The sequence below is a fragment of the Fusarium falciforme genome, chromosome 8, assembly GCF_026873545.1.
Source record: "Fusarium falciforme chromosome 8, complete sequence".
NCBI classification, from domain to species: domain Eukaryota; kingdom Fungi; phylum Ascomycota; class Sordariomycetes; order Hypocreales; family Nectriaceae; genus Fusarium; species Fusarium falciforme.
Genome location: NC_070551.1, coordinates 3,081,804 through 3,108,395, shown reverse-complemented (window position 1 = coordinate 3,108,395; position 26,592 = coordinate 3,081,804). Strand labels below are relative to the sequence as shown.

General features: G+C 50.5%; 8 protein-coding genes and 1 pseudogene across 9 annotated transcripts, besides 1 other annotated feature; 3 read left to right on the top strand and 6 right to left on the bottom strand.

Annotated features, from left to right (window-relative positions):
• Positions 1-154: 154 nt before the first annotated feature.
• Positions 155-1,317, bottom strand: NCS54_01074200 (Hypothetical protein; the record flags this gene model as incomplete). Its single annotated transcript, XM_053156040.1, has 2 exons — positions 1,018-1,317; positions 155-958 (listed from the first exon to the last, which is right to left on the bottom strand). The coding sequence occupies exons 1-2, from the start codon at positions 1,309-1,311 to the stop codon at positions 155-157; spliced, it is 1,098 nt and encodes a 365-aa protein (XP_053012015.1). The 5' UTR covers positions 1,312-1,317.
• A 3,062-nt stretch (positions 1,318-4,379) lies between these two features.
• NCS54_01074100 (Aldedh domain-containing protein) lies at positions 4,380-5,975 on the top strand (the record flags this gene model as incomplete). The annotated part of the gene is made up of 3 exons (XM_053156039.1): positions 4,380-4,437; positions 4,490-4,943; positions 4,991-5,975. Exons 1-3 carry the CDS (start codon positions 4,392-4,394, stop codon positions 5,973-5,975), a joined length of 1,485 nt encoding a protein of 494 aa, XP_053012014.1. The 5' UTR covers positions 4,380-4,391.
• An 811-nt stretch (positions 5,976-6,786) lies between these two features.
• NCS54_01074000 (Fumarylacetoacetase) lies at positions 6,787-8,130 on the bottom strand (the record flags this gene model as incomplete). The annotated part of the gene is made up of 2 exons (XM_053156038.1): positions 6,787-7,139; positions 7,191-8,130. The coding sequence occupies 2 exons, from the start codon at positions 8,128-8,130 to the stop codon at positions 6,787-6,789; spliced, it is 1,293 nt and encodes a 430-aa protein (XP_053012013.1).
• Positions 8,131-8,486: 356 nt separating this feature from the next.
• On the bottom strand, positions 8,487-10,705 carry NCS54_01073900 (Amine oxidase; the record flags this gene model as incomplete). The annotated part of the gene is made up of 5 exons (XM_053156037.1): positions 8,487-8,619; positions 8,675-9,519; positions 9,566-9,691; positions 9,746-10,319; positions 10,371-10,705. 5 exons carry the CDS (start codon positions 10,703-10,705, stop codon positions 8,487-8,489), a joined length of 2,013 nt encoding a protein of 670 aa, XP_053012012.1.
• Positions 10,706-11,515: 810 nt separating this feature from the next.
• Positions 11,516-13,243, top strand: NCS54_01073800 (Hypothetical protein; the record flags this gene model as incomplete). The annotated part of the gene is made up of 1 exon (XM_053156036.1): positions 11,516-13,243. The coding sequence occupies one exon, from the start codon at positions 11,516-11,518 to the stop codon at positions 13,241-13,243; it is 1,728 nt and encodes a 575-aa protein (XP_053012011.1).
• Positions 13,244-13,561: 318 nt separating this feature from the next.
• NCS54_01073700 (Hypothetical protein) lies at positions 13,562-15,257 on the bottom strand (the record flags this gene model as incomplete). Its single annotated transcript, XM_053156035.1, has 3 exons — positions 13,562-14,832; positions 14,883-14,985; positions 15,036-15,257. The coding sequence occupies 3 exons, from the start codon at positions 15,255-15,257 to the stop codon at positions 13,562-13,564; spliced, it is 1,596 nt and encodes a 531-aa protein (XP_053012010.1).
• A 4,044-nt stretch (positions 15,258-19,301) lies between these two features.
• NCS54_01073600 (PKS-ER domain-containing protein) lies at positions 19,302-20,586 on the bottom strand (the record flags this gene model as incomplete). Its single annotated transcript, XM_053156034.1, has 3 exons — positions 19,302-19,393; positions 19,443-19,538; positions 19,602-20,586. 3 exons carry the CDS (start codon positions 20,584-20,586, stop codon positions 19,302-19,304), a joined length of 1,173 nt encoding a protein of 390 aa, XP_053012009.1.
• A 1,113-nt stretch (positions 20,587-21,699) lies between these two features.
• Positions 21,700-23,602, bottom strand: NCS54_01073500 (Phosphoinositide phospholipase C; the record flags this gene model as incomplete). The annotated part of the gene is made up of 2 exons (XM_053156033.1): positions 21,700-22,190; positions 22,240-23,602. 2 exons carry the CDS (start codon positions 23,600-23,602, stop codon positions 21,700-21,702), a joined length of 1,854 nt encoding a protein of 617 aa, XP_053012008.1.
• Positions 23,603-24,378: 776 nt separating this feature from the next.
• Positions 24,379-25,798, top strand: NCS54_01073400 (annotated as a pseudogene). Its single transcript has 3 exons — positions 24,379-24,432; positions 24,506-24,508; positions 24,545-25,798.
• Positions 24,379-25,798: a sequence feature.
• Positions 25,799-26,592: the final 794 nt, after the last annotated feature.

Sequence of the window (26,592 nt, the reverse complement as noted above, 5' to 3'; positions counted from 1 at the left end):
CTATAGACTTTTCTACAGTATAACCCACGTTCTATCTTGTATGGTCTATCCACTCTAAAGAAACAGGCTGGCGCAGTGAACATGTAGATAACAACACCAGAAGGAATGGTGCTCAAGCAAGGCTCTCAAGAAAGTTCAAAACACATCTCCTGCCCTACAGTTTGGTATCCGCAGACGGGAGTGCCGGGTACAGAATTCCGTCCTGGTATGCTGTTGCAACATGCTTCCCTTCAGGACTCCAGATGAGTGTTGACATAGCTGCCCTCCCTGCTTCGTACCGTGGCCAGGAAATCTCCAATATCCACCATCCATCTCCACGAAACATGGCATCTGCAGCGTTCACATGGACGTAAAACGAGTAGCTCAAGGTCGCTGCTCGCACAGGGCTGAATCCATAGCCAAGGTGATTGCCAAACATGATAAGTCCGTTTCGATCAGCTGCAAAAGCATGGCAGACAACATGAGCATTAATGTCATCTTCCGGTAAAGGAGAAAGAGGCCGATATAGGATTAGTTGTTTCTGCTCGCTACTTCCCCTGGTGGAGTTGTACTGCGCCATATCCACCTTGTGCATATCCAAGATTGGAAATGTCCCATGCCCAACGTCGGAGAATGCTCGACTGAAGAAGTCTATGTCAATCTGTGGGCACGGCTCCCATTCTGTAGGAAGTTTTGAGGTGAGGATGTCATGGTAGCGTTCGCTTGGCGGGATACCCTGGGCTACTTCTGCTGTTGACGAGGGTCGACGAAAAGTGACAATGCTGGTTAAGCATGGGGCAGAAAGGGGCTTTTGACTGTCCTCGACGGAGAACGGGCCAGCCGGCGGAGCAGAGGGCTTAGTGGGCTGTCGGACATTAACAAAGAGAGTCGCGAACGACCGTCCATATTGGGTTTCAGACACCTCAAAGACGAAGGGGCGGTCGACAAGTCCGGGGCTTGTGAAGACTGCATGGATGGACTGTAGCAAAGCGAGTAAGCATGGAATCTCTCGGGAAGGTATCTAGGGCTCTTCCTCACATGTATCCCAAATGCACGATCTTTGTCTGAATTGGAATCGGCTCTTGATGCAATTGCACGAGCTGCTGCAAGAGGAGCTTGTGCATAAACCACTCCTCCAAAGGCAACTTTGGTGAGAGGTGGCCGAGGGATGGCACTGGCCTCCCATGGCAGCGCATTACCTGTCGCCCAGGGCGGCTGACGATTCATGAAGCGCAACATGATTCCCCCGGTACCAGACTCCCGGTCCGGGAGCCTTACAAGTTCCATGGCTTGCTGAAACGACAGCCGAGCGCATTTTTCTAGGGAAGCCATAGTGGGCGATGGAATGATGGTCAAGGGTGAGAGTGGACAGAAGTATTTGATCTGGTGCTTGTGACAATAAATCACATTTCTATTTGGGCTTGCCTTGGGTGTGGATAGGCAACTTGACAAGCCTCGGCAACTCTTGTTAGTGCCGAACCCGCCGAGGCCCCCTCCTAATTCATTTGCACCGCGCTCGAAAAGTATTGAGCAGCAGCATATAAGGCCCAAATGTCTCTGCATTAGCAGAAGGTATCTTCTACTTTTGCCATTAGCATGGTGGTCTATTGTGTTCCATAAAAAGAAAACATGGCAGTTGTGTGGATTACAATTACCAACCGAGTCCCTCTCTTTGCAACATGGCTGCAAACGAGGCAAGGGCAATTCCATGTGATTTGACAATCTTCAAGTCGACATTATATCCCACATCCCGTTGCCAAATCTGCGCATCCATCACGACGCGACCGTCAGCTTTCAACCACCGAGCATCGGCTTCGGTCAAGTACACGACCTTTACCTGATAGATGACTTGCAATTTCAGCGAGAGTCAACGCCTCGGAAGCAAGGGGGATAGCCTTCCCGGCATATTCAGACGGTTCATGAAATGAAGCAGCCGCGAAACGCGCAATATCAGCGACGTCGACACGACAAGATGGAGTAGAGTTTCTGGCCGGAAAGTAGCTTTGATCTCGTGTCCCTCTGGCAGCTCAGGGAACATGAACGAACAGTCGGGCTGGCAGAAGTTTGACATGAAGAAGGCCGGGCGCAAGATCGTCCAACTGGCGAATCCAGCCTCTCGGACTCGTCGCTCACTCTCGGCCTTGTTGAGCCAGTACCGAGCCAAGGGATAGTCCTTGTTCCAGCCGGGAAACTCCTCGTGACTGCAACACTGGGATTCGCCACATGCTTGACACCGTTTTCGCGTGCTAAGGATGTTTGCGGCAAACGTGGGAACTATCCCGTCTAGCTATATAACCACGGGGTGTTGACGTCTGGAGGGTTCGTTTACATAGGAGAAGCGCAACTGGGTCATTGTATGATGCGTGTTACTAAAAATCATGACTCAAACAGGCATTCTTATGTTGTTGTTGGCTTCGTGGTTATGAGTGGTGCCACCAAAATATAGATAATTTTGGTGAAATAACAGTTCGCGTATTATTTCTGCATTCGATGAAGCTAGTTGGCTGATGGTGACTCAGACGGGATGAGCCGTTAGGCGATGATTCCGATATTTCCGACCCGGAACGACTTCAACACTTTGACCTCGTTTGAAATCCAGAACCCCGCCCAAAATGACCCCTCTTTCTCCTGGGCCTCGGAGATAAGCACTCTATCATTGCTTTTGTTGTCATGCACGCGAAATAAGATGATGCCCGTGGGGGCGATCGTGGTATGAGATGCTCTTGAGCCTCCTTGAAAATGGATATCATAGTAGGTTGAGGCCGCTAGTTCCTCTGTGAGCTTTGACGGCAAGCTGACACTGGGAACGTTTCTGCTTTTTGCGCATTGATATGGATAAGGTTAACGTCATAATACTACAATCACGTGCCAAAAGTCTGGAATGGCCTCACGGCAACCCCGCTTTTTGCGAAAGTGACTGAACAATCACTCAATCTTCAACCTCCAGATATCAGGCAAAAATGGCACCTGAAGATCGCTCTTTTGGTACTGAAATAAGCAGAAATCGCGTTTCTAACCATGAATTTACTCCCGAGCAAAGAGCAGCGATGATGGCCGAGCTACGGGCCGGCAAATCTCAGAGCCAAGTTGCGCGCAATTTTGGCACCTCGCAAGGCACGGTCTCGAAGACCAAGAGACGATGGGAAAACCACCAAGACCTACGATCAAGGCCCCGAAAAGGGCGTCCAAAGAAACTCTCAGCTTTGCAGATTGTGAGGATCAATTCATATATTAACCGGCATCGCGATCTCACATGGCAAGACGTCTTAATTGAGCTAGACTTAGATGTCTCTATTCGCACCTTAAAGCGCCGTCTTCATAGCCATTGGCGCCGCAAATGGCGGTCAAGAAGACGGATCTTTCTATCAGAAGAAGACGCAAAAGAGAGGCTTGAACACTGCCAATTTTGGGTACATCATCTTGACGATTATATCAAGGTTTGAGGCGTCAAAGATAGAGTCTTTTTCCCTTCCTGATATCCCTCGCAGATCTGCTTCACCGACGAAGTCACGGTTCAAAACGCGCCCAATAACCCTGACGGCTGGGTCTTTCGACGGCCTGATGAGAAGTATAGGAAGGATTTAGTGAATATACAGTCTCATGGAAAGCCTCGTCAGTCGATTATGATGTGGGGAGGCATCGCCGGGGCCAAGAGGACACATATCATCGCTATGACGAGAGATCAACTGGCCAAGAGGAAGGGATATTCATCTTGGAGCTATAGAAAGGCGCTGACAGAAGGTCTCCTTCCTTTCCTCGACGAATTCGAGCTTTTCCAGCAAGACAACGCCCGTATTCACATAGCCAAGGGGTCAATGGACTGGCTGCTTTTGCATGGGATCCGGCCCATCCACTGGCCGGCACACTCGCCGGATTTGAACCCGATTGAACATATCTGGAAGGCATTGAAGGCCAAGCTGCGAAGGTTATACCCTCAATTTATCAGATTACAAAGTAGCAAGGCCGACAGGAAGTTGCTGATTAAATGGATCCAAGAAGCGTGGGAGGCCTTGCCTGACCATCTAATTTTGAAGCTAACGACTTCGGCCCGCAACAGGCTGCGAGCCTGCATCCGGGCGCACGGATAGTATACTAAATATTAATCTACGGAATCAGGGCTTCAAAATGGTATAGCTTTTATCTCAATCTGATTTCTATTTATTGCGTAAATGCGGTGTGAAGATGAAGGTTGAAAATGAGGTGTGTAAGTGGTGGGTGGGGCCATTCCAGACTTTTGGCCTTTAATTTTACCGGAGAATCGAACTAAGATGGTGTAGGAGCCGGATTCCGACTCATGTTCGAACCGTTCCGGCCAACTTCCGAGTTGAAATGTATAAACTCACGACGGACCCTCCATCGGATACTCAATTTCGATACCCGTCTCATCTAGTTCACTTTCATTTACTCACAATATGGCTGAAACTACAATTGTCGGCGCTGGTGGCCGGAAGATCACCCGTACGCCCACACCCACACTTGGCTTGTGCATCATATACTAACCCTGCGATAGTCCCTACCGGCTTGTTCATTGATAATAAGTTCTCACCTGCTGCCGATAACAAGACTATCGCCATCGAAAACCCATCCACCGGTGACACCATCGCCAACCTCTCAGCAGCCCAGGCCGCTGATGTTGACCGCGCCGTGGCCTCTTCCAAGGCCGCCTTCAGGAACACATGGCGCTTGACAGGTCCGGCAAAGCGCAGAGCCCTCCTTAACAAGCTAGGTGACCTCATTGAGCAGAATGCCGAGGAGTTTGCGTCTATTGAGGCTGTCGATGCCGGTATGCTGTACACCATGTCCATGGGACTGAGTGTTACGCAGGCTGTCGAGTGTTGTCGGTACTATGCTGGCTGGGCGGATAAGCTTGATGGTCAATCAATTGAGAACGATCAGTCGCTTTCGTATACGCGCCGTGAGCCTATTGGAGTCTGTGCCGCCATTGTACCATGGAACTCTCCTCTGTGAGCTACCTCAGTTCCCATATCTGGTTGAAAGCTAATCGGACCAGGATGATTACTTTTTGGAAACTTGGCCCAGCCATCGCAGCCGGAAACACTCTCGTCATCAAGACCCCAGAGCTCGCCCCTCTCTACGGACAGAAGCTGGCACAACTCATTGCCGAGGCTGGCTTCCCTCCCGGTGTCATCAACATCCTCTGCGGTGTTGGAAGTGTTGCCGGCCAGGCACTGGCTGATCACGCCGATGTGAGAAAGATCTCATTCACCGGCAGCGAAGGAGTTGGACGAGGTATTCTCGCCAGCGCAGCGCGTTCGAACCTCAAGAGAGTCAGCCTTGAGTTGGGTGGAAAGGGTCCTGCCATCATCTTCAAAGACGCCGACTTTGAAAACGCTCTCTTATGGGCTGGAGCTGGAATCACTGTTCATAACGGACAGATTTGTGTCGCCGGAAGCCGAATTTACGTGCAAGAGGAGATTTACGACAAGTTCATTGCCGAGTTTTCAAAGAGGACCAAGGATGCGGTGGCTGGAGATCCCCTCCTCGCAGAGACGGTCAAGGGACCCGTCATCAGCGAGGCGCAGAAGAACCGTATCTTGGGATTCATCACCAAGGCTAAGGAGGAGGGAACGAAGCTTCTCCACGGTGGCGAAGAGAAACTATCGTCAAAGGGACACTATGTGCCTAACACAGCGTTTGTGGATGTCTCGCCTGATGCCACCATCATCAAGCAAGAGGTGTTTGGCCCAGTGGCAAGCATCGCCAAGTTCAAGACAGAGGAGGAAGTTATTGCCCTAGCCAACGGCACAGATTACGGACTCGCGGCTTCCATCTTTACAAACGACATTGCCAGGGCCGTTCGCGTATCAGAACAGGTCGAGGTCGGCATCGTCACCATCAACACGTGGGGAAGCATTCATGCGAATACTCCATTTGGCGGTATCAAGCAGAGCGGGTTTGGTAGGGAGATGGGGCAGGATGCGTTGAATGATTGGACGCAGGTGAAATGCGTCAAGTTGAGTGTACCAAAGCTTTAAATTCTAGGTATTATAGCGTCCATTTAGTACTCATTATCATGAAAGTTGGAGTGAAGTGGTGTTGTGCCTGCGGATTCGGAATCATTCCGAGGTGTTTTTTGGTGGGCAACAAGTTTTCCCCTTTAACACCACCACAACGCGTCACCATGGCTCGCGGCAAAGAGCTATCACCAGCCCAACGGACTCTCATTTGTGATTTAAAACAAGCAGGCGACACATACAAGCAAATACACAATATTTTACCCCAGATTCCCCTCTCCACGATAAAAACAACGTGTCTGCGCGGAGCCAAGCGTGGCCCCAACAACACGAGCCTACCGCGAGCGGGCGCCCCACGAAAGCTCACTGGGGGCAACGCGATCGCATCTACGATGTTGTCACGAATGAGAATCCGGGTATCAAGATGAAAGACTTGCTTGAAGAGGTTCGGAATACTATCGAGAGGCGCTCTATGCAGAATCTTTTGCGCGAGATGGATTTGAAGCGTTGTGTTGCCAAGTGAGCGCGTTGATTGAAACGTGATATCTGTGGAATATGTGCATTACGGATAATTTAATATTATTGAGCATTTTCTTCTTCTTTTTAATAACACAGATTCTACTCCTTCATAAAGTAAAAAGTTAAGCTGATGCCTTCATTCAAGGATTTTGTCACACGAATGTGGTAGCCCCTAATATTACCCAGGGCTCATGGGAAGTGAGATAGAGGTTGACATCAACTCGGTTAGAACATAGCCCTCCGCATTGGTTTAATGATACTCTTATTTATCTCGAGGCCGAATGCACTTTTATCCTCCAGCCGATTCCAATCTTTACTGCCTGGGTGGTAAAGCCTCCAGAATCTGTCCCGCGCAGTCTCCAAACCCAATGAGTTCATCCTCATTCGTACCTGACCACCCTCGAATGATGACAGTATCACCATCCTCGAGGAACTTGCGTTCTTCGCCATCTGTGCCAATTCGCAGAGGTGACTTGCCTCCACGGGTCTGCTCCAGAAAACTGCCTTGAGTGCCGTCCTCAGTACCAGATATGGTGCCGGACGCAAGAAAGTCGCCAGGTCGCAGATTGCACCCTGTGATGGTGTGGTGTGCAATCATCTGAGGCCAGGACCAAAGAAGGTTTGTAGATGATGTTCGAGTAATGACTGCTTCGGTCCCCTTGGGTGCTGTTTGTTCGATTAGACCAGCAACCTTTCGTGTTTAGATGCATGACTTACTCTTGAGAGTCACTTCTAGGTGAATATCAACAACATTATCCTCTCGCTTCTCGCGGAGATATTCCACAACTTCAACGTCGTTGGGAAGGCCCTTAGACTTGAAAGGATCCAACGCGTCTGCAAGGACGACCCAAGGGCTTATGGTGGTCCCTAGGTTCTTCGAGTTGAAAGGCCCAAGAGGCACGTACTCCCAGGCTTGGACATCACGAGCGCTCCAGTCGTTGACGAGGACATATCCAAAGATGTAGTTCTCTGCCTCATTCACCGGGATAGGCTCACCAAGGGCATTTCCTTGACAGATAAACATGCCGAGCTCCAGCTCAATGTCTAATCGGGAAGAAGGTCGGAACACTGGCGTCTTGTCTCCAGGAGCTGCCAGTACTTGGCCCCAGGGTCGACGAAGTGGCGTTCCTGAGACCACCACAGAGCTGGCTCTGCCATGATACCCGACAGGGAGATGATTATAGTTCGGGTTCAAGGCGTTGGCAGCACCTCGAAAGAGGACGCCGACATTGAAGGCATGATTCCGGCCAGCATAAAAGTCGGTATAATCGCCGATTGCCATAGGGAGATGCATCTGAACTTCAGAAAGCGCAACTATGGCGTTCTGCTTTAGAGACTCATTGTCCTTGAGGACCTCGGGGAAAGGCGTGTTAGCCTCAAATATCTGTCTCAGATACTGCCTGACAGATCGATGCACAGGCCTGCCGAGTGCCGCGAAAGAATTGAGAGTGGGCTCGCTAAAGACGTTGATTTTCTCCTTGGGAAAGTCCTGAAGCTTGTCGAAACCCCCCTTTTGGGCGAAAAGTGAGAGGTCAAGGGCATCATCACCGATGGCGACGGCTGGACGAGGGGATGGGTTAGTCTTGGTGGAGATGATGCCAAATGGAAGATTGGCAAGGGAGAAGTGCGAGCCTCGCGGGATTGTGAGCCACGACATTTTGGAAGCTTTCCTAAACATGGGGTTTTCAAAATAGGCGTTGCAAGGGCGAATCTTGCATATAAATCTATTTTGATTGTTGATCACGAAATCGAGAGCCACCGCTGGCAGTTGAAGATCGGAATCGGCTTTGGTCGGAGCTGCAAATCATTCCGCGATTTCCGCCCGAGAATATGCGTCTTCTACCGAACCTGGGAGTTCCGCGTCAACAATAGAACGTGAATCCTCTTTTTGTATTTGTAATGCTCGCTATTATCCAAGAGATCTCTTTGACTTGGTTTACATGTATCAAGGTCAAAGTAAAATGCCTCATTTCGCTTCATTGAGCCCTCTCGACTTTAGATCGAGTGCTTGGCTTATAGTCTAGGCTCCCTGCAGCATCCATCCGCTGATTGAGAACCCAGGTCCTTATCCGAAGGCACGTCAATAGCAGGGTTCTGTGTGAAAAAGTCCGAAGGTGTGAGAGAAACTTGAAGAATCTCGACGGGCCTATGTACATTTTTGTCAGTATCAAATGTCACAAAAATCCCAATTGGAAACTCACATTACGGGCCAATCCTCAACGCGCGGGTTGTGCGTGAGACCGAAGCAGCTCCAGAGGACAACATCCTCGTTGAGGACATCATCGTTTCGTGCTGCGGCGTCAGTGACGCCTCCAGCCTCGTTCTTGCCCAGGTGGGTATACCGTCCGGCGGCATATAGCTCTTCATCCTTGTACTTGGTGACCCAGAGGTGATGTTGTGTAAAGAGGGCTCGCTTTGCTTGCACGCTGCGGGGGTCTGCGAGGAGCTTCTGTGTGGCCGGGGTAACCAGCTTGTAGCCGACGGGCCTGCCAGATATCGGGTTGATCTTTTCCGTATTCTGGACCTTGAAAACGCGATTGTTGAGAGGTTCGACGTCAAAACCACCTGATTTGGCAATGGGCGTTTTGCGAACTTCGTATAGGTTGCCGTAGGGGTTAGTCTTCGGGTCCATGGCCACAGGCAAACTCTCCTCCTGCACCACCGTGTTGTTGCTCCCATCAATGGCCGGATCAATACGCACGCAAAAGACGTGCTGGTGGTTCTGGGCCAAGACACCAGGATTGACCACGTTTCCCCAGGGTGCCGTCTTCCCGAGGTCCAAGTTGACCACCGAAACGATTCCCGTCGCTCTAGCCTCCACGACGATGCCGGCTGCCTGATCAAGCTTGAAGTTGAAGACGTACTCGTAGTTGGCAAGGGTGATGATGAACTGGACGACGAGCTCACGACGACGTGTGACTACGGCTCGGCCGGTGCGCCAGTTGGTGTGCTTCCAGTTGATGCCGTTGTCTTGTTCGTGGAGGCAGATGACGTTCTTGGTTGCTGTTGCGTTGCCTTCGTTGTCGACGAGCACGCCGTCGAAATACTACACAAGTTAGCTTGCACATTGATTAGCGGAACGATGAGCCAACCTTGATAACACCGAGACAGTCACAGCCAAGAGTCAGGTTGTTGACTGCATTGCCCAGGCCTCCATCACCAAAATCGAAAGCCTGCTTGCGATGATACGGTGTCCGAGGGTCAGCGTATGGGACGGTCTATTAGTTATGTTAGTATACCCAATCCAGGCAGTACATTGTGTCAAGACGTACCATTTCACTGACGGCCAGACGATACAGCACACTTCGACCCTCATACCGAAGATCGTGAAGCACGGCACCCTCTCGAGGGTTGAACGTGACCCGGAACTGCCACTTTTGCCACCGCACAAGGTTGTCATCAACCCTGAAGCTGGGCCCATACGGCTGCACGATAGAAAGAGGCTTGAGATCCTGTCTCGTACCGTTGGGGAGAAGCTCTGGGACGTATTCCGCCGTGTCGCAGTGATCGATGATGCCTCCAAAGTTGGTCCGGCCAGTCAGAGGGTCGTCTCCTCCGCCGGTGGCGGGCATGTCGATGCGAATGATTTCTCCGGTGTTGTAGTTCATGATTGGGATGATGGGTAGCGGGTAAGCGTAGAAGTTGGAATCTGGATTCCCGCTCCTCTTGTCCTGGGCGAAGAGGAGGGCTTGGAAGACACGCTCATCGTCATCGCCTGGATCTGGGGCACCGTATGGCCAAGGCTCGACGACAACTTCAAATCCTTCGGGGAGACGCAGCTCATCGATCTTTTCTTTGACGGCTGGTGATGTCTCGACGCACTTGATTACCTTGTCAAACTCCCACCTGCAATGGCCATTAACCGCCTGCTTTCTTCCTTGTGTGGGGAAGGCTTACATGGAGAGACTAGGCTTGCTCTTGGGATCAATGACCTTTTGGTCGACAATCTCGGCCTTGGTCAAATCGACAATTGTTTCATGATACTGCGGGATACGTGTGTTGCTAATGACATCGTACCAAGCCTGGGCCAATCTTGGTGGACGTGGCGACTCAGCGGTAAGCTTGCCAGAGTGCTCAAGCTCTAGATAGGCCTCGACCTCGGCTTTTGGGGGCTCGAGAAGAAAGACGACTCGAAAGTTCAGGACGGTGCCTGGATGAGAGCGACGAACCACATCGCGGGCTGTTGTGGTTTCGCTGATGCTCAGCTGAGAGAGGGGATGCGGGGTGGACATGGTGGATCACGAAGTTGGAGGTGATAAGGATGAGAGGCAATGGGTGGGGTGAATGGTTCGTTAAATAGGACTACGCAGTAGTTCAGAAGAGAAGTTGTGAGATGGAAAAAGAAAGACCTGTCGTAAAAGCGTCAGCTGAAGGATGGAGGCTTGCATCAATAAGGATGAATAGGAGACCAGTCACACTCATCACAGGATGTGATATGCACACACGGCACGGAAAGAAACTCCGCAGACGGGACAGCTCGGCGCTAACCTCGGCAACTAGGATGTGCCGATCCGATCACCGGTGGTGTTTGGCGAATGCAACCTTGGGCAGGTTAGAGAGGGTAGTTTACCCCGACTTCAACCACGGCGTAGCGTGCTACAGGTCTTGCTCAAGTCTGTAACAGTGGCTTTTTCAGTGATATTGTGTTATTTTCTACTTGTCATACGTTCTTCATATCGCTGAATCGGTGTGAGGTAGGGAGATCAGGCCAAGACGAAATGTCTTGATAATGACCACCTCAAGACATATCAGGCTCTGATTGTCTCTTGAAGGCGTTGGCAGCATCTAATTTTGGAGCCGTTGAAGAAGTGGCTGGCGTTGTCTCAGGTTAAGGTACATCTTGAGGTACAACATGAGGTGGCCCGTGCTGAAGCTGACGTCAAATTCCCCACGAGGGACAACGCACAACAGCTCAGCTCAGCTCATCCCTTCTGGCTGCCTCACAAACACCAACAACGGGAGCTATCTACCCTTGCCCTGTTAAGGTTTACCCTACCTAAGCTACATCCTCTTACAGCTCTATTCCCTCTACAACCGCAGCCATGTCTTCTCACGGCGTCCCAGAAGTCCTCATGAAAAAGGTGGACGAGTACGTCGACTCCCTTGGCCCCCAGATCCAGCCCCGCATCACCCAAGAGCTTGAGATATTTCAGCAAAAGACCATTGACAGCCTCGAGGACCAGGTCGTCGACGCCTTCCGCTCGCTCTTCAACAAGGACGGCAAGCGCTCCGAAGGAAACTCGAGGGACCTGCGCGAAGATGCGCCCGACTCGTATGGCGGACAGTCGCTGCCTTTTGCCGACGAGATTGCCAAGCTGACCCGCAGCTTCACTAAGATCACTGACGAGGCTGGTGATGACTTGAGGGATATTTTTGACATCACTGAGGGAGCCTCGCGTGGTGGTCAGGGTGAGACGCGTTCTCGTGGAGGAGGCGACAACGACTTCTCATCGGCTAGAGGTTTCCTCTCAGCCGCCATCAATGTGGTTCAAGATCGCCTCGACGACAACGGCAGAGGATCAGGAGGTGCCAAGTTTGAGCTTGACGGCCTTCTTGGCATCCTCAGCGACACTGTGAAGGACGCCGCCCGCAACCCAGAAGAGAAGGCGCGCATGATCAGCCCCGAAATCAAGGAGCACGTCGGCGAGAAGCTTCGAGAGCAGCACGCCCCCATCGCCGAGCAGTTCACTCGTATCGCTCTGGAGCACATCAAGCGCTGGCTGCGTGGCAACACGAGCACGCGGGATCTCGGTGATGGTGTCAAGGGCGAGATTGAAGACCAGGTCAAGGATCTCGTCAAGGGACTTGGAGGCTTGTTTGGAAGCAAGAAGCATTCTGATGAGGGAGCCTCGAGGGGTTTCGGTGATAGAGACCGTGATCGCGATGGCGACGACAGAGAAGGCGGTAGTGGCTTCTCCAAGGTCATCAGCGACAAGCTGAGCACAGGTCTCGCCAGAGTCCACAGAGAAGTCCGTATCGAGTTCCGCAAGATCCTCGGAGGCATCGAGAAGCAGCTTTTCGAACTTCTCCCCGACCAGTTCCAGCGCCCGCTTGAGAAGATCCTCGGCGGCAACCCCTTCGACTCGCAACTCGACCGCGACGCCCAACCTAACGCGGACCGTGGCTTTAGCGATGACATCAAGTCCAAGCTGGTCAACAAGATCCGAGGCTTAGTTCGCAAGGTGCAGGAGACGCTGCGAGAGAGCATCCTGGGTGTCGTCAACGGAGGACACCGCAAGTTTGAGCGCGAGAGCTGGGTTTTCGTGCAGAAGATGGTCGAGCAAAAGGTGCAGAAGTACCTGCCCAACGTCAAGATCTCGGTGCCGGATGACATTGGTAACGAGGGTGTAAGCGTGGGAGCGCCGACGTCGGGCGCCCACCTTGGAGGTGCCAACAACCCTGTACCTCCTTCGCAGGGAGGCCGTCCTCCTTCTCATGAGCAACTTGGAAGCCAGGGACATGGATACAATCCTCCACAGCATCAACAGCAGCAGGACTATCGACCTGACTATCACCAGCAGTCCCAGGAGTACCAACCCCCACAGCACCAGGGATACCAGCAGCAAGAGTACCGGCCAGACCAGTATCAGCAACACCAGCAATACAACCCTCAGCAGTACCAGCAGGGCCAGAATCAGGGCTACCAGAGCCAGGACTACCAGAACCAAGGGTACCAGCAGGGTCAGAACCAGGGCTACCAGAACCAAGGGTACCAGCAGAACCAGGGTTATCATCAGGGTGGGGGATATGGGCAGAACCCGCAGTACTGAAGGGGCTGAACGATGATTGCCATGTCTAGCACTGGCTATGGGACCATGGGTCAATAGTATCAAGCCCCTTGCTGAAGTTTCAAGTTTAGAGCCGCTATCCAGAAAAGAGACTGATAGGTAGATATGAGAATGATGATGATGATGATTGATGATGCGCGACGTAACTGCTGCAATGTTTAATGTGATGGGTATCAAGGGTATTGGACTAACCCATGGTCTTCAAAGCTAACGACACATTTTGGTTCCTTCTTCCGTCTATAACTATTCTACAAATAATCCTTCTCGAGCCAGTGCCAAAGCTAAACCTTGACGCATGGCTTAAATAGGGTAAATGTAAAAGGGGTTCTCCAAGTCAGTCAAATCCAGCAGCGCAATCTCAACCTTTTTGCGGATCACGTTTCCACTCTCATCCAGCTGCTCAACCTCTCCAAACTCGTGAGCCAGCCTCTCCTCCTCGGTAAGACTGGCCGCCCAAGCCTTGCGCTGGGCATTCCTCTTCTTCAAGATGAATTGGATGATGTACAGGATCACGGGCGTGCCGACCCAGCTGACAACGATCTGGGCGACCCAGGCGCCGTAGTAACGTGGTGCATCCTTGGGAACCCAGATTTGGGGTGAGATGAGGTTTGCTACGCTGTAGCCGAGCATGAACATGACGTTACGGGTGAGCTTCTTGGTGTAACCGGCTGCGGACGAGGTGGCCCAGCCGAGAGCGATGATGTAGGTGTTTCCGTAGGTGTGGCCAGCGAGAAGAAGACAGGCCAGCATGCCCAACTTCTCGTCCCAGTCAATAGCTACCATGCCAATACCACCGGCGATGGCTGGGATGCACCAGACAAGTCCATGGAGAGCGAGGTTTGACGGCCACCACTTGAGAGCCCACGTACCAGCGAGACACACGAGAATGCCAAAACCACCGCCTGCCGCAGCGACCAGAGTCGAACCCAAGCTTGTCACGCCGAGAGCCTTTGTGATGAGGTTCTGCTGTCCGTAGGTCAGGTTGTTGGACATCATGAGCGTAAAAGCCTGTAGACAGAAAAGCCACGAGACTGGATCCCGAATCGTCTCTCGGAACTGTGTCTTCTTGAATTGCTTCTGCTCGATGGAGCTCTGACTCGACTCGTGCACTCGCTTGATGGTGTGGACCTTTTCTTCCAGGTTGAGGAACCTTGCATCGGCTGGGTTGTTTGGGTACCAGAACCAAACCACGACCGACAGAAGCACTGAGAGGCCGCCTGTGATGATCATGAAGAGCTTCCAGGGGAGCACGCTGCTATGGGTCCAGAGAAGACCGTATGAGATAAAGGCGGCGCAAACTGGTGCAGCAGCTGCAGTCGCCCAAAGGAAGGGCTGCAGGAATGACTGCTCGTGACGGTTGAAGAACATGCCGATGGTCATCTCCATGGCAGGGACGACGACAGATTCACTGGCTCCAAGTGCTAGGCGGAGGACGACGAGACCAGCGTACTTTGTGGCTACGCAGTGCAGCAGGACGGTAGCTCCCCACATGAAGATGAGGCCGGCAACGAACTTTCCCAAGGGAAGACGCTGCATGGCGTAGTGACCGGGCCATTGTGCAGCAAGATAACCTGAGAGTGATGAGTTGATGTTGGATTAGGGCTTGTGATAGTATACATACCAACATAGAAAAAGGTACCAAGGTTGTTGTACTGAGCCTTGTTGATACCAGTCTCCTCAAACAGTCCCAAAATAGCAGCATAGCCAAGAGTCGATTTGTCGATCTATCTCGCATTAGCCAAGACCCGATAGTCAAACTCAAATTCTCACTTACAAAGAGCAACAAGTTAATAGCTGACAATAACCCCATGACATACCAATAAAGCTTGCGTCGCAGCTTCTTCTCCTTTTCAGGAGTCAAGGGTCCGAACTCGTCGCCATGTTCTTCGACGATGCGGAGGGTCGCGTCGGCAAACTTTTCAGAGACGACGGCCGTTTCGCCGGATTGCTCTTGGCTGCTGACCTTGGATAGGTCCTTGGACTCGTCCACACCCATTTTGAAGTGTATTCAAGGGAAAGCGAGGTATGAAGTGTGTTGGATGAAGAGCCTCATCGCTGCGAAACGTCTTGGCTTTATTACACAAGTTCAAAAAGACCGTGAGCCCACAATCACACCAGAGTAGCTCCATAGTTTCGCACGCAACAAACGGTTCTACTCGTCTCCCGCGAGTTATTTCCACTCTCGAACTGCTCTATGTGAGATGGCTCCTCATCGCGACAGCGAGTGGACCTCTTGCGTGATCGGGCCCATGCCACGAGCACCCGCTTATCTCTCAAGGGTTTGGGCTTTAGGGTTCGCAGGGTTGGCTGCCGTACAAGCCGCGGGTTCTGGCCGGTCTCGACACTTTTAGGTCAATCTTATTGGGCTACGCGAAATCTCTCGTATGCAAGCCCTTCCCGTCGCGTGTTTGAGGCTCCCAACCGGCCGGTTTTACCGGGTTGTGGACCCTGGTTGTTCGGACTTCGGCCGACTGTCTTCTCGAACAGGGTGTGCCCACTATACAGACATACCACTGAAGCTTATGGATAAATTGACCAATAGGTTGCTGTACCAGCTTAGCGATGGACACGATGCTACGTAAGATAAGACCATGTGAATATTGCTCAAGGACTGATGCCGGGCCGGGGACTGCAAGAGTGGATTTGATCAGCGACGTTTTGGTTCGGTTACGTCCCGTAGGATCACGCTTAGCAGATTCGTTCTCTCGCCGCTGGATGACGCTATGAATTAGAGAAATTTGGGCTGGTCATCGGCACGATCGCCAAGCGTTCGATGTCGAGATGAGAGACGTTGTCTTGAACGCTTGGCGAACACCTATCTTAAAAAGGCCAAGGCCTGTCAACAGTTTCTTGAGATGCGCATATTTTATCTTGGGTGCCTAAAATTCCGTCCCAGTAAGATGTCTGGTACGAGCCACAGCTCCCCAGACAGCCGTGCAAGGACTCGTATGACCTCTCAGGTCTCCCCAGCCTCGGCCGCCGCACATCAATACGCGGCCGGCCCCAGAGTAGTTCTTCGGCTTTGAGTACCCCCACGGAATGCTTCTAGACCTGGCTTTTCTCCATTTTTCAAGCCTTCTCGCCCAGTCACTACCTTGTCCAACTCGTCATCGGCGTCGGTCACGGCCATCATAGGTTTGACTTTATTGCGGGCAAATGACCGTTGGCAGTTAATCGTCGTCTGAGTGCGACGGCACAAACCTTCGAGTAGTCTGCAAGGTTTATTCACTGAATTTGACAGGCCAAGTGCAACTAGGTCATCTATACCCATTTTCCTAACTCAGCCTCCGTGTTTGTTCCTGGCAATCCAGGATAATAGCGAGTTCCTTAAAGTTCATATAAGATTCTTCAAGTATTTTGCTTCACCTTAATCGCTGAATTCCTTTGCTTCTGCTCATACAGACCGACCTACATCCGGGCAGATACGGGCACAAAATCACTGCCATCCGTGTGAAATCTGTCTTGCCTGAGCACTGTTGAAGGTTTATAACAGTTCTTAATTCCATCGATCTTCTGGCTCAGTTAACCCATCAAGGGCCGGGCTTCAACTTAATAAGAACACATTATCAACACATCATAGCATCATATCCCAATGCTAATACAGTGGCCTCTTAACTCCATCATACCATTCTAGTCATGAACTCGCCCAATTTTCACATGCTCGCCAGTTTCGAGACGAACCTATAGTTCAGGCATGTGATGTGTATGGCTCAAGAGTAGTCACATGACTGCCCTTCAAACGACTGAGACCTTCTAACAATGCAGTGCAGTGGCTTGGTTCCGTATCAGCCACTGCCAAGTTGACGAGCAAGACCGAAATGGCATAATGGCTTGTCGCATTGCTGCCTGAAAACTGCCTTGTGGAAACATCTCTGCTCACCGCTAACGTTACGATTTGTTGACCTTCCAACTCCTGATATCTGCCAAACTTGACTCTCTCCAGACTCGCCAGTCCTGGTCTTCAGATCTTGCTTCATCTTCGATATGGCCGAAACGCTGGCTGTAGCTGGCGTAGCAGCCAGCTTGGTGCAACTCACAGACGCCTCGATCCGAACGTGCATTTATTTATATGGCTTCTTCTCGGCCCTACACAATTCGCAACCTGAGTTTCACCGTCACGTCACCGGTTTGCCATAATGCAAGTGCTTATTTGATAGCATCGGCTAAGAAGGGGGCAGTAATTCGGGATGTTCACAACACAATCCAATTGATACGCAAAACGGTTGATAGTCAGAGCCTGAATGAGGCTGAAAAGGAAGCCCTCAGCAGCCAACTCAATAGCTTGACTCAAGAGCTTTCCACCCTCGAGAAGGAAATAGCTGGCAAGGATCCAACCAAGTTGAGGGTGAGAATTGTCCTGGCTTTGAAGTCAGCCGAGACGGAGAGAGCATTGCAGAGGCTTGAGGGTCACAAAACAACCCTTTTACTTTATCTCCAGGCACTTGACTTGTAAGTTTCTCTTTATCTTAATCTGTGGCCATATTGGTCTAACTATTAGAGCAGCAGCCGCTCTGAGGAGATTCTTTGTTCCCAAACTTCAACAGAGACCTATCTACAATCTCTCATCGAGCAGCAGGACAGATATGGAAGAACCATACAAACTGACATTGAAAAGGGGATAGAAGACCTCAGTGAGAAAATGGGAAGTTTGGGCTCTGCTGTTGGCATCTCCCAAGAAAGCTTAGAGGAAGGCTTCTCTACCATATCTCGTCAGATACAAGTTTCTGAGGACCATGTGAGGAACATGATTCGCCATGAGCTGCAGCACCAACTCTCGCCACTGATTGAAGAGACCACGAAGAGATCTCAGGTGCGGAGCACGGCAACTCTTAGGCAATTTCGGTCAGTGGACGCCAGGGCAACTCCAGTGACGGCGATTAACAGGATTGGGGACAGGGAAATATGGATAGCTGGTAGAGCGGGATGGCTTTCTCTTGGGAATCAGCTAGTTAAGCCATGCCTGGTAGTCGTAGCGTACATTGGAATCATGTCGATTGTGCTGGTGAAGTAAATATCAGTAATTTCGTCTTTTGGAGTACTCTATAATAGCGAGCCCAGCTGCAGCGTTAAACTACACAGGGTTGCCTCGATTGCGTGAAGCCAATTACCCACCCAGCCATCATTCGTGATTCGTTATTGAATATTCGCATGAGTGCCCAAGCATTAGTCAACAAGCTTTGTCATAGAAGATGTTCTTTCCGTCAAGGTCTCTCCGGGTATTTCGCACAAACCCGGCCCCGATGTGACGACCAGGAGTGCCATTCTGCCCAGATATTCGCTGTCCAAAGCTATGATGAGGGTCCGAACCTGGCGCCAATTCCCGTCTTAGCCTTGGACTTCGGTGAAACCCATCCTTGAAGGTGATGATTGATTGGTCCGGCCACAATGAACTCGATGTGAGGTTGAGTATGCGTGAAATGGTTCTCCCAAGCATAGACGTTCCGGCTAGGGGGGTCGAATACTCTCAGCAAGGAGCTAGATTTCCGTTTGGCGGGCAATTATTAGCCTCTTCGTCTCTCAGATTATGCATGGGTTATATGTGCAGTGTTGGTCAAAACATCCCGAGGATGATAATAGTATTGCCGGGTAGAGATGTGAGATACACAACGCCTAAACAAATACCTGATAACAGGTCAGTAGCTCCGCAATTGCGCATGACTTCTGGCTCAACCCTGGATATTGACAGGGGAGAGCCATGACGGAAGAAGCATAGATGCACCTACGATGCTCATCGGCATGAAAACAGGAGGATGAGAGCCAAGAACGGAAGGATCAGTCTCGGTTATCTCGATGCTACAGGAAACCCTGGCGAGTTCTCATGATGCATTTGTATGATATCGTTACAACAGTGTATATCATGGGGACAATTTAATATTGAACATAAAAAAGATGAGCTTCAACACTGACACAACCCTCATCACCCTCAACACCATTCACCTTCATGCACCCTCTCAACCACGACTCGCGTCTTCTTCTAGGCCCACAATTTCAAAGCCACACTTGTATCAATCTTGGTCATCATTCATCTCTTCGTTGCATCTTAGTCGACATCAATAAGCACCTTCAGGGCACCATGCTTGGCAGCTTCGCCAAAGGTCTCGTACGCCTTTTCCATTTCACTAAGCTTGAAACCTATGGACCTCGTTAATAATATTTCTGTGAAAGTTGTAGAGATTCTTACGGTGAGTGATGAGCTGCGAGGGCTGAAGCTTGCCGGACTGGACTAGCTTGAGCAGCATGGGGGTGGTGACAGTGTCGACCAGTCTGGTAGTGATGGCTAATTCAAACCACGTTAGTATTCAAATACACATATTCGTACAGTCTGAGGAGCTCAACTCACAAATGTTCTTATCCCAAAGGTTCTGCAGTTGAAGATCGACCTTGGTGCCATGAACACCCACATTGGCCAAGACACCACCAGCCGCAAGAAGTTCCTGGCAGAGATTGAAAGTCGCTGGGATACCGACAGCCTCAATGACGGAGTCACATCCCTTTCCATCTGTCAGAGCCTTGACCTGAGCCACGGCGTCTCCCTTGGAATTGTCGATGACTTCAGTAGCGCCAAACTTCTTGGCCACCTCGAGTCTTCCAGCGTCTGTGTCAATGGCGATGATCTTGGATGGAGAATACATCTGAGCCGTGATGATGGCTGCTAGACCGATAGGTCCAGATCCAACCACAGCAACTGTGCTGCCTGGTTGGACCTTGCTGTTGAGGACACCGCATTCGAGACCGGTGGGGAAAATGTCGCTGAGCATCACCAGCGAGGACTCGTCTGCGCCCTCGGGAACGGGGTGGAGACTCGAGTCGGCGTGAGGAACGCGGACATACTCGGCTTGGGTGCCGTCAATGGTGTTGCCAAGAATCCAGCCGCCAGAGACGCAGTGGCTGTACATGCCCTTACGGCAGTATTCGCAGGTCGCGCAGCTCGAGATGCAAGAGATAAGAACCTTGTCACCCTTCTTGAAGCGTCCCACGGCAGATCCAGTCGACTCAATGATGCCAACTCCTTCATGGCCTAGAACGCGGCCGGGTGTACAGGTAGCAACATCGCCCTTGCGGATATGAAGATCTGTGCCGCAGATGGTCGTCTTGAGGACTTTGATGACGGCATCGGTGGAAGACTTGATCTCAGGCTTGGGTCTGTCCTGCAGAGCCACGGCATTGCTTCCATTGTAGATGAGGGCCTTCATGGTGGACAGATATCTCAAGGTGAATGGGCTGGGCTGTAGTCGTCGTAGTGGAGTGATTCTGGTGGCACCGGATAGCGCGGGAAGTGATGATCTGAGCAGGATAGACCTGGAAACTCTTGCAGCAGTCGCCATGGCTGGGAGAGCAAACAATGACTTTATAGCAACGCAATGCGGGGAGATGGAGGGGGGGGGTAATAAGTGTGAACCGAGGGGCTGAGTCGGTAATTGCAGCGCATTCCTGCATGCGGGAAGATGCTTTCCCAGTGAAAAGTCAAATTTCTTCTCGTTGTTGGGTGGGCTCCGGCACATGTCGGATCATGACATGATTACGATCAGGAGCAGCGTAACATGACACGCCTCACCGCCAATGAGGCGCCTGAACGGTTTGCGGGGTGCAGTCGATGGTGAGACTTTTTCACCTTCGGGTTTGCTCCTCCGGGGCGGGGAGGATATCAAATGACAAGGATGGTTCGATTTGAGGGCGACGAATTCAGGTTTGTCTGTCTTGATGAGGTCTGGGATTGTTCGGTTCCTTTGCGGGGAGCGTTGGATCGTTCATCAACTAGAGGCTTATGGCGTAGTAGTTTTTCAACCTCTGCTAGGATCTTGAATCGTTACAATGCTCTGCCGGCCGCAAGATGCAGCTCTGCTGGATGCAAGCGAGCAGTTTGAGCAAGGCTGCGGAGCAAATCCCGTACCTGCATGTAGCTATTTGCGGAGCTGGCGCCGCAATAAATTGCCCGTGAAAATCAGCGGAGCTTTACCCGTTGACTGCCGGTAGCATTGCGGAGGCCGGATCGACTTCCCCGCGTTGCACTATGCCTCGCCCCCTGGCTTTGTTCTTGAACTAGCTTGGAGCTAAGTATACATAAAAGAGACGTCTTAACCAGATAGGCATGTTTAAGCCCTTTATTGTTGATATAGTGACCTCTCCTCTTGGAGAGGCGGTGTCTTGGGCTACCTCATGTTGCTCTGAGCCTGCACGTGGCTCTCCGTTAATCAAACGCATTCCAATCCAAACTCAAATCAATGTAACTTGGATTGAGGGGTAAGATCAGAACTTGTAGCAAGGGGCCTTTTGTATAATCTTTGACCGGGTTCTATTCATGTGTGGGCACGTGCGAATGAGTCTAAAGCAGCTCGACGGCCGTTGAGATGTGGTTCCTGCTTGGCCAGGGCCTCCGAGTTGCAGCCAAGATGGATCCAGCGCCTCAGATAGGCAAACATACTATGGTCGATTCTTTTTCAAATTGCGATCTTCTCAACATTTACTAAGATCACCCCTTCTGTTGGCATCCCTTTACTGTCCAACAGATGCACAAACCGATACCCATTTCCCAGCCGATCCAGCCGTATACACGCCCACCCTGCCAACTCATCCCACTTGAAACCCTCGTCCATGACCTGAAAGCGCACCCACGACAGCTCTTCCAAGACACCGTTAATGTGCGGGAAACTAAGGTGGTCTTGTTGGAAGTCGATATCGCAACCTTTGTGTGAGGTTGTAAAATCAGTATACTTTTCCTCGCGCTCGTATGTCTCGCTTTCGACGCCGTGGTCGTCGCCAGGTACTTCGACGTGAAGTTCCACATTGACGTATGGGCTAAATTTCCGCGGGGACGTGTAACCTTTCGGAAGGGGGATGTTTTGACCGGAATAGAAGGTGATGGAGAGTTTGATGTCTTTCGTGTTGATTGTGTTTGAGGCTGGTTTTCCACGGAGATGCGGGCGATATCCTAGGAACCGATGAGTCGGAGAACCAGCAACCTTTTCTATGATACGTACCCTGAGGCTTCAAAATCCAGCCTTGTGTGTCTGCAAACATGCCATGGTTTATCATCATTCCTGTATCCCACGTCTGCCAGTTCAGAGCTACCATCTGAATACCCTTTCTCCAGAAGCTCGACGGATCCATGTTGGACGAATCGATACGGGCACCACTGGGATACGTCCTCATGAAATAATATCTGTTGTGGTTGAAAGGCTCGTAGGCTTGTGTATCCAGCGCGTCTTGCGCTTTTGTCTCCGATAATGAGAAAACATGCATCGGATTGGATGCTTCTGGGGCGTCGAGAGCCTTGAAAGACATGCCGCGAGTGTAAATGCCCATGCTGCTCAGCTCTTGGGTCATCTTGTTTGAAGTGACAGACTTGTTTCCCTCTTCATCGTCACTGCTTGTAGCAGAGACAGGCTCTTCAGGCGGCGCGTACTTGACTTTTATCAGCAACTTATTGGGCAAGGAATCTGGGCTTGGTAGCTCCACGGGCTCAGCTTCAGGTTCCTCTAGAAGTGGGCCATCCCAAATCTCCCGCATGATACGAACCATGGCAAGTTGTTGCTCAGCGCAGCAGTGGACTTCTAGAGATACAATGACAGGGAGGTCGTTGGTAGCGAAGGCGCTGTCCCGGATGGCGACGCAAACGTCACGGAACGAGACCTCTCTAGTGAGAGTGTAACCGTGCAGAACTCGGGGCTCAACAGCCAAGACTTTGTCTCTCTCAGATAATAAACCGTGGCTGCTAGAAGTCCTTGAAGAAGCTGTTGTCGTGTTCCGTAGCTCGAGCCCCCGCCCTTTGGTCTCGTCGTCGTGCTTATCTTGAAACGAGGCCTTCACCTTGTCGAAGAGGCGCTCAAATCTAGTCTTTGACCTTTGAGTTCCATCGACGCTCCTATCCGAGTTACTTGTTGCAACGGATGCTCTACCGTCCCAAACATCAATCTCGACGCAACGACATCCACGACGCAATGCGTCTATGTAAGGTTGCGTGGAAGAATCGCTTGACAGTTGGTTGCCGGTCAAGTAAGTGTTGTGGCTAGAGCTGATGAAGTAGCTTGCCAAAGGCCATGTCAAGTCCTCTGCCTTGGGTGGGCTGGTGATGTTGCAGTTGGGCGATGCCATCCATACCAAGAAGCTTTCTTCATCGAGAAGATCTCTTGCCGCCAGCTCGACAGAACCAGGCGTCACGGTTTGTCGTTGAGAATATTGCAAAAACTCCCGGATCATTCTGTTGCTCCAAGCTTGGTGTCCTTGCCCAAGGCCTTGACGGAACACATGGGACAGGTAGTGTAGAGTAGTAGCGTTGAAATGGGATACAGAAGAACTGGCACTGCTGCGATCACCCTTCGATTGTTTGGTAAAGAGGTCCATATTGGGCGAGTCAGTGCGGAAAATAATATGGATAGAAAGTTGATAAAACAGCGAAGTCTCACTGAGCTTATACTAATTGAAGCCTACTATGAGGGTGGAATATGAGAACCGCCCAGTATGCCCTTTCAGTGGGCTGCCTCTTGGCCCCGGGCAGCGCCGAGCCAAAGCCTCCACCATACGATGATGCCAAGGCAGTGAGGCCTCTAGTGGCAGTTAGATTACATGTTCTCTCGAAAGTAATGTCCAGATATTGACAGACTACTTCAGCCAAGGCCCGGTGCTATGACAGCTTGGCTGCCGGAGTTCCGAAGTTTGTAGTTGGGGCGTGGATTAGCCCAGCCTGTGGGTTCGGCCACTCCGTAAACGAACACTCTACATTGCTGGACTCTATATTCGATCTCAAACTGCACTTCATTTGCCACCAAATTCTATCTCCTTTAACAGAATGGCTGAATAATCTTCCAATAGAGGGAGACGTAACACAGCTGAGAACTTCCAGTCACCTCTGCCAACGGTGAGAACAGATGTTATCTAACTCAGCAGGACAATCAGCCACGACAGAACTAGAAGCGGGAAAAAAGCGTCCTTGGCATTTCGGACCAAGATCGAGATTCTGATTGGTCCATTCGTATAAACAAGGACCTCGCCGTCCACATTTTCTGAGATTGACGACCCACCCATTGGCTGACCTCAATATACGGATGGACTACTTAGAAGCCTCGGAGCCCTGCATTCCCAACTTCATTCACATGCACAAATGAATGGCTCCGGAAATCATGACCGTTATCACGCCCGTCAAGCCCAAATTCAAGCGGGCTTTCAGTCACAAGGTCCGCACCGGCTGCATCACCTGGCATGTTCCCTCACCGTCTCTCCGTCTTGAACTGAGCTAACGTCATGTAGCAAGTAAGTGCTGTCAGGACATTAGACCCCAGTTTATAGGCTCACATGGTACCCAGGATCCGACGTGTGAAATGTGACGAAGAAAAACCCATATGTCGCCGCTGCATCAACGACAAGTTCAAATGCGACGGCTACGCAATGCCACCAAAACGAAAGAACGCGAAGTCCAAGGCCAAGGCAGAGCCAGTACTGGCTCAACATACCAAGCTTCCCCCGGCCATCAGCGAAGCCATGTTCTCGACGGACTGGGAGAGACTCTACTTCCATCACTTCCTGCACTGGACGGCAAAGCAACTCTTGAGCTCCCCCGATTCGTCCAACTTTTGGCTTCGCTATGCTCTCCCGCTGGCCCACCACTGCGAGGCCGTCAGATACAGCATGGTGGCCGTTGGTGCGTCCCATCGACTGTTCATGGCTCGGTCAGCTGCTCACCTAAAACCTTTCGAGCTCGAACGCATCGCTATTCATCAGTATAACAAGGCCATTGCGGTAATCATGCCGTCTATGTCTGCCGATTCGGTCTATAACAGGCATTGCATACTGATATGCTGTCTGCTCTTCGTTTCCGTCGAGGGACTAATGGGTCGATACGACGACTTGCTTCGGCACCTCCGATCCGGCAACCAGTTATTATCTTCGTCTCTCAACGGCTTTACACCTGACGGGGATGCGGTGAACAAGAAGCTCGTCGACATGTTTTCACGCCTTAGCACCGAATCGTCCAATTTTTGCCGAAAGAACATTGCCTCAGGGGTATCACTGTGGTATCAAGCCAACGCCAACCCGAACATGATGTCCGCTCACCCATTCCGAGACCTGGACGAAGCCTCGTACGAACTACAGAGGCTCAATGTTCAACGAACCGACAATGCTTGGTATAGTCGAGTTGAATGTGAAGACGATGATACAGACGACGTCGAAAGCGAGAATAGACTAGTCATGATACACGAGAATTTTGCTGCATGGAATTCTCGTTTTGAAGCCATGACATGCCTCAACCAAACCAATCTCCCGGTCGAGAGCAGTTCGCAGCTACGCAATCTCTGCCTAGCACAGCAGTTCTGGAAGTTGACCAGTGCCGTCCTGACCCCAGACGAGCCCATCTCAGGGCCCATCTCAGACCCCATCTTCTTCTACGACTTCATGACCGCAGCGACAAGTGCAGCGGAGCCGCTCATTGCAATGAACCAGCCTACATTTTCTTTAGATGGAGACCTAATCTCAGGCTTGAACTTTGTCGCTGCGTTGGCGATCCACCCTTCGGTCGCTGATGTCAAGATTCAGGCGCTAGACTTGTTGCGCAGATTGAATCGGAGGGAGGGAGTCTGGGATAGCAGAGATGTAGTGAGGCTCTATGAGTTGATGGCAGCTGTTGATGAGGAGAGCTAAGCCCCGGGTATGACGATCGTATTTTTTCCAAGGGATAAACCGGTTATACTAGGTTTATATTAGCAGGGGATTATTAGCGTTATCTTAAATAAGGGTAGGAGTTATATCTAGTAATATACTTAAAGGTATTAAGTATAATTAAGTTATATTAATAACTAAGGTAACTTTTATATAAGAAAATATAATAAATAAGTTTTATATACTTAGGTATAGCTTATAATTATAAGTCGCGGCTTATAGTGAGTTATAAGTCTTTTTGTAAGTCTAGGTTAGGCTTATAATATATACTATAAGTCTTTAGCCCTAATTAATTATCTTATATAGAGGTATATATAACCTAAGCTAGTGCTATAATATAATATCCCCTCTCTATTAGTTCTTATCCTTAAGATTATTTCTTATAGCTATTTCCCTTAGTAAGTAACTTATATCTATAAATATTCTACTATCTAATATAATACTAGAATCTAAGGCTATATATAATCGCAAAGTATAAGCCTTTCTTATTAAAAATATTAAATTTCTTATTATACCTTATAGCTACTATAAGCCGTAGTAATTAAAATATTAGGCTAAAAAAGGCTATAAGTATTATACTTAGTATATTTATTAGGGTTATTAATATAATAGTTATAGGGTTATTTTTCTTAGTAATAAGTTTATTTCTTTAATATACTAAGGGTTATTTATATTAAGTA